The following is a 12,446-nucleotide window of genomic DNA, read 5'->3' as shown; positions in this document are numbered from 1 at the left end:
AGTTATACTAGGAGAAGATCTATTCCTTCTTGATTGTTTAGAGGATTTTCCCAAATGGTAAATTACATTATGATTCATATTCTAATAGGAGTTTGGTTCGCGGTACCCTCTAGTGTTTGATCACTCAAGGTTTCCAAGGTGTCTCCTCAGTTTAGTACTGAGATGTCTTCTATTCTCGCCTACACTGTTGGGGTGCGCTATCTGGCACCTCCTCTGGTACCTTTTGCTCGGCTCATCACCTCAATTGTGCCTTGGTCGGTAGCTCAATGGGATTCGATATCTCAGTATTTGTCAGTTGCCATCTAGGTGTCACGTGCCATTCCTGTGTAACACGCATCGTCATTCTAGTAGAGGCTATTTTTAATATTATCAATATATATATATATATATATATATGATTAAAACGGATTTATATTTATATTTAAGGTTAAATTTCAAGGAGGCCCGTGACTCAAATAATATTGGTTCAGTTAAAGATGGTTGATGCATGCATACATACATACATACATAGATATATATATATATATATGTATGTATGTATAAAACGAGTGCTTGGGGGATTGACCACAAAAACAAACCAGTCTTTAACTAGGTTTGTTTTATAATAATCAAATTAATTGAAGCAAACAGTAGATTCATTGACACCATGCATGTGGATGGCTGCAATTGGGTGACCCAAATGAAGCCACCTAGAGATGGAGAGGGATGTCGAGCAACTAGATTAGATTAGACGCATGCCACCTCCACCCACTTTAGCTGACATTATATAAAAAGAAAAGGATCCTCCTATCTATCAACACCACTTCCACTTCCACTTTGTTGCATCATGGTTCATGCCAGTCCACACCTACCCACGACCCATGCCCGCCCACACATAAAGTCGCAAGCAATAAAATATGCTGGTTACGAATTATATATTTTATACAAAAAAGAAGTAATATATGTGACAGACTGACAGTCTAGTAGAGATATTAGATACAATACATACAGCAGACAGCAGTAATACTGGTGCTTGATGATGGGTTATCATGATTTGGTTAGAATATGGACAATAGAACCTGTATAAAGTTTTGTTGGAAAGAAAATATTATTACTAGGTCCCCATTCTCCTTTTGTTTCTAAAATGGTACATACATACATATATATAAAATAAAGAATTAATTTTACTAGACAGAATATATTGTGCAGAAAGATGCAATTTTGTTTAACTGAACCTCCATATCAAGCGATACGTACTGGGAAGAAAAACAGTACTGTATACCTTCCTATGAATTCAGGCTTATTTCTGTACTTGACAAGAGAAAAAAAAAAATGTTCAAAGCAGCCAACAACATACTGCTGAAACAATCGCAATAGAATCACATCACATCTGAAGTCTGTATTTGGGAAAACAATCAGATTAACAATAACTCGAGCGACTAATTATAATTCTATTATTGATGAATATTTTGGCTCCAACATAATCATCTCATCTGAGCATGCTGTTGAGTGGTGGATTCAGGATCCTCCTTATGTGGGTTAGCGTCTTCATGTAGTGCATTTGAAATTTTTTCAGCCTCAGCTTTCTCAAGCAAAGCCTGTGTTTGCATAGTCTTCATCATCTCCTTCATTGACTTCTCCTCTCCTTCCAGCTGAATTTTCATTAGAATTTCGGCTTCCTTGTCAATTGGCTTGAAATACTCGTCAATGGCAGCTTCCTGCACATAAGCAGTGTATGACAGAAGCCTCAATCAAAAGGAACAAGGAAGGAAACTAAACAAGCCATCTGTTGCCAATTGCAAAGTCTAAACAGAAATTCATTTGGAAGCCTCGGCTGATTAAATCGTATGAATTAATGCAAGATCGTGCAAGGTTCATTCTCCACTTTGAGAATTATTGATAAAACATAGCTTTGCAATTCACAATAATGACCTTCATTCCCAGATAAAATCTACTATATTGGGGACTTCAACATCAAAGTTCCAGTTACGCTGTTCACACACACAACTTACAGTTTCTTCTAGCCTCCTATTTACGGTTTGCATCTCCTCTACCATACGGCGAACCTCTGCTAGCACAGTCTGCTCTGGGATCCGTCTTAAGGCTTCCTTCCTTTCTTTTGCCTAAAGAAAGAAAGAGAAAAGAACAAAGCCCTTAAAAATGAAATATGAAGATGGGGAATATTACAAAAATAATAACAATAATAATGGCTGCCATGTTTCTCAAACAATCACTTTTTCATGTAGATTGATGGCCAATGTCCATTGAAATCAAAATTTTCACCTGATGAACCAAGAGGTTGGGTTAAAAGAACTAGGCCCATGCTGCCAATCAAAAGACAAATGTCCTCACACTAAAAGTTATCCTATAAAATAACTTCAGATAATTGCTATAGAATTCATATACACACTGCAATTCTATGGAAACAGTTGAACTTGCAAAGTGGTTGGCCCTATTTGATGCATATGGAAGTTTATTGGTTGCTTGACTTCCTTGACTCCGGGAGGTTGAAAAGCTGCTAACAAGAATAGTTTTTCTTCTCTCTTGCGACCTTCCATGCCAAGCAGGATTGAAGGAGAGTTTGCTTTTAGGAATTCTCTAAAGCCATCAAGTTTAGTATAGCATGAGGAGAAAAGGGAAGTTTGATAGGGTTCACCACTCCCTATCTTCCTCAAGAGCTTCAGGACCCATTGGAGGATGGGGCCTTAAGCGAGGTTAGGCATTAGTTTTCTCTTTAAGCAGAGGTAGGGACTCACCTCACAGCTAACGGCCCTGGAGGCTGGAGCACACAAAGGAATAGGGGACATTAGCTTTCTGGGGGGGGGGGGGGGAGTTCAACAAACTATTCTCTTTCCTCTCAAAATCTTAAAGCATTACATCCCTTCAGGTTCAAGTTAGATTCCAGGTATTAAGTTTACTATACGATCCTATGAAAGCAGATTGAAAGAATTACACATCCACAAAGAGCATGGAAACCTGAACTTGCAAAGCATTGAGGACTTGGACTTTCTTAATATGCACACTTAGTCTGGGTGTAATAAAGAAAGGAACTTTGCACCAAGGCGAGGTAGAAGTAGCTAGAGAACACATGCAATGACACGGATTTGAATCTAAAAAAATTGCCTTTAAAAGCATAGTGCAATCTCCCAATACCAGCATGCCAGCTCCCACCAATGAAAGGTTCAATACCCATGCACAGGGAAAGAAAGTACAAAACAAAAAGGGCACACGCATTTAGATTAACTGTAGGAAGCCTGGCCATGAATCAAGAAAAGCAAATCAAGCATCATTTAGACCTGCTATTTTGAATATCTACATCATACACAAAGATACAATGTTCATCAAAGGAACCAAAATTGAAGGTCATCTGAAACACAAACATGAACCAACTAGCAACAAAACAAGAAAACTGTGCACATATAAATCAAATCTATCAGCAAAACCTGTCGGAGATGAGCCTCAATCTGCAATCTGTAGCTCCGGATTCTCCGCTCCTCGTATCCAGAAAGAACCCTAACGTAGAATAGCGCTTTCCTTCCAAAGTCCAGTAACTTATCCATGCTGTAAATAGAGCTGCTAACAAGTGGTTTTCACTGCAAAAGCATACGAACCGATAAACAACATCATTTCAATCAGATTTTGGTCAGCCTTTAAATGCCAGTACATACTCCGACCTAAGATCTAGCACATCTCATTTGGATACTCTCTGTCTGGTCGACACTAAAATTGAGAAGCACAATGTTCTTCGGTTGAAATTCATGAACTTTCAATAAGCATAGGATGTGATAGGAACCAATTTGTTGTTCACCCGCAAGAGTATTTATCGAGTTCAACAATTGATTTGATCTATCGAAACCTACTTTTGAGTTTTGATGTGGAAAGCGAAAACGAGAAAGAATTAGATGAAATAAAAGTGAAATTGAAATTCAGACCTTGTCTCATGATCGACGGCGAAGGAAAGGAGGCGCCGGCTTCTAATAAGCAGTGGCTTGTGTTTTTGTTGTTAACAACTACTGACCGAGTAGAGTACGATAAAAGGAGAGGCTCGATCAGATTAAGCTGGGAAGCCCGAGGGGGTCTATTTTTTTTTTTTTTTTTTTGGTCTAATTTTTGTTCATAGGACTATTTGCATCTCATGTTTTATTAAGTACAGGCAAAAATTTCACCAAAATCACCAATCTTAACACATCCCATTATCCCTACCACATAAGCCCCAAACCTTCTCCTGCTCTGTTCATATCCATCTACCAAAAACCAACAAAACTCAAAACCCACAGTTCAATCTTCATCTTCATCTATTTCGAGGTTGCCAGTGGCTCTTACGGTGAAGAATCGGCTGTTCAAGTTGCCGAACCATTATTAGCAATTTTGGGTTTCCTCAGCATATCCGGATAAGGTGTTTGTTAAAAGTAGTTGACTTGTTCTGTTATTCTATATATAATTTCCAAAATTTACCATCAAGAGGGTGGGGTGTTGAGTTTTTTTATCCTGTATGTGGTTCAGTATTTCCATGCCATATTCAAGGGCATTGAGTTGCGGAGGGACGGTGAAACCATTGATGAGTAAAAAGCTTTCAAGTGATCATGCCGCTTAAAGCGGCGTGATTATTATATTTTTACAATTCCGCCACTTGAATTGGCATGATTATCTTTTTGCACTAATCACGTCACTTTGAGTGGCGTGATTGCTTAAAATATGATCACGTCATTCATGTTGACGTGATTGTAAAATCAATGCACTAATCACGCCATTGTTGATGGCGTAGAGTGCTATTGTGGTAATAAATTTGAAGTGAGTGTTATATTTGTTATGATATATCACCTACGGTTCAGAAATTCAATTATATGTGATATATCATTATCTATATATATATCAGTTGTTACGTTGTCATAGTCTTAGGGATTACTATTAGTTCCTTATGTAAACAGAAACATATCTCTAGACAACTCTCCATTGTATATATATCTCCTTTAGTTTGTTTAATAAAATTAACACTGCCAGTTTCTATCATGGTATCGGAGCTTTGATCTTATTCAACGCTACCAACATTTGGCACATATATTTCATCTCCTTTCTTGAGCTTTCTGCCATTCTCTTTCTCATATTTGAAAGAATTCCTTTGTCTTGTTTCTCTTGACCTTTACCATGTCTACTAGCACTGATCTTTCCAAACCCCTCAATGTTGAGTTTGATGGGACCAATTATCTCTTTTGGTCTCAATGTTGAGTTTGAAGGATTTTTGAGTCGTGGACTGTGAGACATTGTCGATGGATCTGAAACTCAACTCAAATACACTGATGTCAAGAAGCTCAAGGAATGGAAAATGAATAACTTCAAAATTATTTCATGGATTCGTTCCACCTGTAAACAATCCATTGCCATGACTATTGGTAAGGCCTCATCTACTCAGGTTGTTTGGGATAAACTCAAAACCACTTATCTTCAGACAAACTTTGCTCGTGCCTATCAACTGGAGATGCAGCTACGTGCTATTCGACAACAACCCTCCCAACACATTTCAGAGTTTCATTCTCAGTTGTCTGCTTTGTGGGATCAGTTGGCAATGACTGAACCATCCTGGACCCACTCACATGCTGATTATCAATAGCTTCGTGAAAGGACCAAACTAGTTCAACTTCTCCTTGCACTTACTGATGAATTTGAAGCCCTTCGGAGTTCCATTCTTCATCGAAAGCCTCTACCCACCATTGAAGACATCCTGCCTGAACTGCTTGCTGAACAAACACGCAAAGGCATCCATGTCCCTACGTCGTCGGACACTGCTCTCGTTTCTTACTCAAAAGGTAATGGGTATTCTGACTCTCATGCTCCTACTTCCAAAGGAAAGAAACCATTTTGTGTCTACTGTCACAAACCAGGACACTAGAAAACTACTTTCTTTGCCTTCAACGTGTTCATAAGGAAGGACCACCTCGTGCTGCTATTGCTGAACTTCCAAGCAATTCTTCTGCTACTACACTAGAATAAGTATAGGAGATGATATGTCAGGCTCTCACAAGTTTGGGTAATCCTCATCTTGCAGCTTTTGCTTCTGCCCCTCCAGGTATGCCTCGTGGTTCCTTATGGATCTTGGACTCTGGAGCGTCTAACCATATGACCTTCCACCCTACAATTTTTTCAAAGTCCTCTCCCGTCTTTTCACCCATTATGATTTATACGGCCAATAACATGCCTCTTGCAGTTACTCATACTGGAACTATTCAAATTACTTCAATGACTTTACATCATGCCTTTATTATGCCAGATTTGTCAATGAACCTTGTTTCTATTAGCCAACTTTGTGCCCACGGTTTTGATGTTACATTTACTGATGAGGGTTGTGTTGTACAGGATCATCTGATGGAGAAATCATGTGGGATCGGACATAAAGTAGAACGTCTATATTGCCTTGAGTCTCTACACCTTCTCGTGTCTTCACATGTTGCTGCTAGTGCTTCTTCTCTCTGGCACAATCGTCTGGGTCATATTTCTCTTTCTCACTTAAATTTTATGCATAATCGTGGTTATCTAGGCTCTGTCAAGAATCATAAACATGTTAATTGCCATCATTGTGTATTAGGCAAGCAAACTGCTTTGCCATTTCAATTAAGTTCTCATACTACCACGAGTATTTTTTACTTAATCCATAGCGATGTTTGGACTTGTTCTACTCCTTTAAGTGGCGCTCGTTATTATGTGCTTTTTATTGATGATTTCACTCGATATACGTGGCTTTATGTGATATCCAACAAGTCTGATGTTTATCAAATCTATGTCAAGTTCACTTCCATGATTCACACTCAATTTTCAAAACGTCTTAATAGTTTTCGATCCGACTCCAGAGGTGTATTTCGCTCCACTACTTTTCTAACTTTTCTTAAATGACAAGGTACTCTTCCTCAATTGTCTTGCCCCGACACACCCCAACAAAATGGTGTCCCTGAGAGAATATCGCCACATTGTTAAAACTACTCGTACAATACTTTTATCTTCTCATTTGCCTAAGACTTTTTGGGGAGAGGTCGTGTCCACAGCCACATATCTCATCAATCGCACACCTACACCACTCCTAGAACATAAGTCCCCATATGAATTGCACTTTGGAAAAGTCCCATCATATGCTCATTTGCGCACGTTTGGCTCCACATGTTTTGTTTTATTGCCCACTGTTGAACGCTCCAAACTCTCTCCCAAATCTGTCATATGTGTCTTTGTTGGGTATGGTATTGAACAAAAGGGATATCGTTGTTACGATCCAACCACTAAAGTATTCGTATTTTTCGCAATGTTATTTTTTTGGGAAACTGTTCCATTCATGAACCTTCCCCACAATAACACTCCAGGTCAAATACCTTGCGTTGATCCTTTTCCCACTAATGTTTCTCCTTCAGATCATACACAAATGCTTGAGCACACAACTTCATATCCCACACAAATGACTTTACCATCCCCCTCACCTCAACCATCTTCGACTGCAACTATATCTCACATGGATTCCCCAACTGCTGATTCTTCATAGGTAACCTCTCAGTATCCCACTCGTACCCATGCTCTGCCTCATTATCTACATGATTATCACTGCTTTGTCACTAATATGTTAGACCTCTATGAGCCTCAGACCTATAAGGAAGCAAGTTCGCATCCTGAATGGTCCAAGGCAATGCAAGCAGAACTTCAAGCTTTGGATAAAACTCATACTTGGGACCTAACATTTTTACCTCCTGGAAAGTCTATTGTTGGTTGCAGGTGGATTTACAAAATAAAAACACATGCGGATGGGTCTATTGAGCGATACAAGGCCCGTTTGGTCGCTAAAGGCTACACCCAAGAATATGGTCTTGATTATGAGGAGACCTTTGCTCCTGTAGCTCGCATGACCACTGTTCGTACTGTTATTGTTGTGGCCTCATTTCGCCATTGGTCTTTACATTAGATGGATGTTAAAAATGCATTCCTCAATGGTGACCTCCATGAAGAAGTATATATGGATCCCCCATCGGGACTTCCACATCCTCCTGGGCAGGTGTGTCGACTTCGTCGTGCTGTGCATGGTCTCAAACAGGCCCCACGTGCCTGGTTTGAGAAATTTCAGTCTACCATCATCACATTTGGTTTTCATCAGAGTACCAATGACTCAGCCTTATTTATTCGGCACAGTGCAAATGGAGCTGTATTTTTACTTCTTAACATCGATGATATGATCTTGACCGGTAGCGACAAACAGGGAATATCTGTCACCAAGTATTTCTTGTCCACTTCTTTTGAAATAAAAGATCTCGGTGACTCGAATTATTTTCTAGGTATTGAAGTTGGCCGTAGTTCTCGTGGTTATGTTCTTTCTCAAATTAAATATGCCTAAGATATTCTCTCCATACCTCATCTATCAGATGGAAAAGTTACAGATACTCCTCACCCTATCAATATGAAGCTATGTCCCACAGATGGTACACTTCTTCCCAATCCTACACTATATCTACAATTGGTTGGTATGCTCACATATTTGACCATTACTCGGTCGGACATAGCTCATGCTGTCCATATTGTGTCTCAGTTCATGGCCTACCCACGTTCTGACCACTATGCAGCTGTTCTTTGCATCATTCGCTATATCCGTGGCACCCTCCATCGTGGCCTTCTGCTATCCTCATCCTCTTCTCCCACCTTACTGGCTTACTCGGATGCTGATTGGGCTGGGGATATTATGGATCGCAAATCCACAACTGGTTTTCTTGTATTTCTTGGCATCTCATTGCTATCCTGGAAGAGCAAGAAACAAAGTATCATGTCTTGTTCAAGTGCTGAATCTGAGTATCGCGCTCTTGCTGACACTATCGCTGAAGTTGTATGGCTACCTCGTCTTCTATTTGATCTTGGTGTCTCGTAAACACAACCAACCACCTTATTTTGTGACAATCAAAGTGCTATACACATTTCTCATAATGATGTTTTTCACGAGCGCACCAAACATATCGAAATCGATTGTCATTTCGCTCGTTATCATTATAAGACTAGCACCATCACTCTCCCACACATCTCCACTGAGCTGCAACTTGCTGATCTGTTGACAAAATCTCACACTGCAGCTCGCTTTACTTCACTCATCTCCAAACTTTCGCTGCTGTCATTACCTGCACCCAAAGTTTGAGGGGGGGTGTTATGATATATCACCTACGGTTCAAGAATTCAATTATATGTGATATATCATTATCTTTATATATCAATTGTTATGTTAGCATAGTCTTAGGGATTACTATTAGTTCCTTATGTAAATAGAAACATATCTCTAGACAACTCTCCATTGTATATATATCTTCTTTAGTTTGTTTAATAAAATTAACACTTCCAGTTTCTATCAATATTGATATTTACTTTTGTCAAGAGTGCTAATCTGGTAAAAAACTACGTGTTTTTGTTGCTAACAACTACCGACCGAGTAGAGTACGATAAAAGGAGAGGCCCGATTAGATTAAGATGGGAGGGCCGAGGGGGTCTCTTATTTCTTTTTCTTTTTTTTTTTGTGGTCTAATTTTTATTCTATCTTTTTGTGGAAGGAAGGATTGTATTTTATTTAACTGGAAAATGATAGTAAATCTGTCATTACAACCTCCTTGAGTCAGTTAAGCTCGAAATTTGATCGCCATTCACAAGGAACTGAAGACGATAAAGCAAACTGAGCAAGACTATGTGCCACATTGTTTGCACTTGTTGGACAAAAAACAACCTTAAACAAAGAGAATGAATCTGCATAGCTTTTGATTTCTTCATTCAAACCACTAGTCTGTGAGTGAATTCTCTCAACAACACTTTTTGCATCGCTATACACATATGCATCTGATAGCCCACATCTCACAGCCAATCTAACTCCCTCACGGATTGCGTACCGTTCAGCACTAGCCACTGATTGAAGAATGCCTACAGGAGTTGCAGAAGCCATCACCAATCTACCTCCATCACCTCGTATTAACATATCCAATGGCACACTTAGCCGTATCTAGATCAAAACCAACATCCACATTCACATAAAACTTAACTAGCGGAGGAGGTAGCCATTTAGCAACCTGACTAGCTAGTTTTGGGCATTTCTAACCGGCCTTGTCGACAAGAGACAAAATCATTCAAGAACTCAGGTATCCATGCAAACAACCCTTCCATGAACACCCCTTGACTTGAAATATATTCATAGCAAAACTATTTAAAGTCATCCTTAGCCGAACAAGACAATCCAGGAAACTACCATGTAATGTTGATTTCAAAAACTCCCAACTTCCACAATATTCCTTCCAGACAGGTTTAACAAAGGCACATTGAAATAGAGCATGAATGGAAGAATCTTCCCCAATACCACACAAAGGACAACACATATCACACTACTCATGTTTTGAAGCCAAGTTGCTCCCAGTTGGAATGATGTCGTGATATGCTCTCCACAAGAAATTCTTCTACTTCTCCTCTGTTGTAACTATGCCAAAATTCTATTATGTCTGAGAGTTGCTGTTTATATTTGGTTCGATTCAGCGTTGTATCTTGGGAAGAGATTGTCCAAGAGAGCAGAGGCACTTGTGGCTAGGAAAAATTCTCTTTAAAGAGATTCGCAAAGGCATACCTCGCTCGCTCATTTCCTATCCAGTTGTTTCCGGTTTTGGTATTTTTAATTTAAGCAATAGGTACTGTATTCATATATGTTATTGTGTTACTGAATACGTATATGTTACTGTGTTATGCATGCAATTTGCTATGTTACTGTATTTGCAATAGTTCTATGTTACTATTTTGTTGGTTCTCAATTTATCATTATATGAATTTGAATCCAACAACTACTATGAATGTATAAGGAGAAGGAAGCCATCTATCTCGATAAAGATTTATTTGTTCTCCATTGCCCACAACCCATCTAGTACCTCTACTTAATAAATCTCTATCTTTTATATTATACTATACTTAAATAGACTTTTCATAACTGATAAGTTTGCATCAACTATGAGTTTCATCAACACCTCACAATTTATTTCTCAACTTATAAGTTAATTTAATTTTTACACCTTATAAGCTAACTTATTTTAAGAGCAAATAAGCTTTGCCAAACGGAGACTACAATTCCAACATATTTTTTGTTTTGAAAAATAACATATAAATGTTCAAAGTTAGAAATTAGTGTTTAGGGTTTACATTTAGTGTTTATAGCCTAGAGATTTAAGTTTTAGTGTTTCCCTTTAGGATTTAGGATCTAGGGTTTAGGGTAGTTTTACGTTTAGGTTTTAGGGTTTAGGATTATGGTTTAGGGTTTAGAATTTATGATTTAGGGTTTAGGATTTAGTGTTTAGAGTTTCAGGGTTTGGGTTTCGGATTTAGAGTTTAAGTACTTATCAAAAAAAAATTTTAGAGCTTAGGATTTAGTGTTTGAGTTTAGTGTTTATGGTTTATGGTTTTATTGTTTTGGATTTGAATTTAAGGTTTAGGTTTATGGTTTAGGATTCAGATTTAGTGTTTAGGGTTTGAGTTTAGGTTTTAGGGTTTAATTTAAAACTAGGGGTCATGCCCGCGCTTCGCGCAGCATGTAATTTTACTTTTTAATTATATTACAGCATAAATGTGTAAGGAAATTGAAAACCTGTCAAATATGTGTGGTTGTTTAACCGTTTGATTATCTCATCTTGATTTTGAAAATGAAACTTGTAGTGCTCAATGAGAGCACCATCATAAGCCAATAGCTCTTTGAAGAAAGAAATGGGTAAAAAATTGATTGATACGTCTCCCGGTACAAGCTTGTATGTATTATCACTACCAACGACCTTAAAATTTTTAAGCACGTAGATATGTCCCTCTTTGATTTTATTACGAAACATTTCGACCTGACACTTACGAATTTTTCCATGGATATGTGTTCCCTGCATAGCCGAAGTTGTAAATTAATGTATCAAAAAAAATACAAACAACACTATGTTAGACAATACATCCAATAAGTGTTTTAGGTTTAATAAAATAGACAATAGCAATACATTGACTTCAAAAGATGTGGTATGAATTTAACGAAAAAATAGAATAGTCTAACATGCGAGATACAAGCTATCCTTCAAGTAATCGGGGAGCAAGATATACGAAGTGAAAAGATAGAGACCATTAAAAATATAAAAAGCTCAATTCAGACCCATCACAATAAGGAAAACCAGGAGCAATCATTTAATAAACAGTTTATGGGAAACTAATTCCATAAAGTGAAACAATACCTACTGGAACTTCTTGTTGACACAAGTGGAGCAAATGTGTTGGGTTATGTGATATGAAAAAAATACTAATTATATCAATGTTAATTACATAATATTAATTGAAAATATACCTACTACAAAATTAATTGATTTAAACCATATAAACAATAAGAAACATGCGAACCAAATAGTTAAAAAATAGAATAGTCTAACATCACCTCTGCATCCAAAAGAAGCGTATCCACACTCAGGAGGTCATTGTTA

The 12,446-nt window shown here is 38.1% G+C and overlaps 1 protein-coding gene across 1 annotated transcript; it reads right to left on the bottom strand.

Annotated features, from left to right (window-relative positions):
- Positions 1-1,183: 1,183 nt before the first annotated feature.
- LOC119980421 lies at positions 1,184-4,071 on the bottom strand. Its single transcript, XM_038823111.1, has 4 exons — positions 3,912-4,071; positions 3,423-3,572; positions 1,992-2,102; positions 1,184-1,697 (listed from the first exon to the last, which is right to left on the bottom strand). The coding sequence occupies exons 2-4, from the start codon at positions 3,537-3,539 to the stop codon at positions 1,464-1,466; spliced, it is 462 nt and encodes a 153-aa protein (XP_038679039.1). The 5' UTR covers positions 3,540-3,572; positions 3,912-4,071; the 3' UTR covers positions 1,184-1,463.
- Between the last annotated feature and the right edge of the window lie 8,375 nt (positions 4,072-12,446).

The sequence above is a fragment of the Tripterygium wilfordii genome, chromosome 16, assembly GCF_013401445.1.
Source record: "Tripterygium wilfordii isolate XIE 37 chromosome 16, ASM1340144v1, whole genome shotgun sequence".
Classification (NCBI taxonomy): Eukaryota; Viridiplantae; Streptophyta; class Magnoliopsida; order Celastrales; family Celastraceae; genus Tripterygium; species Tripterygium wilfordii.
The sequence above is the reverse complement of the archived record's forward strand: the minus strand, read 5'-3'. Positions and strand labels throughout refer to the sequence as shown.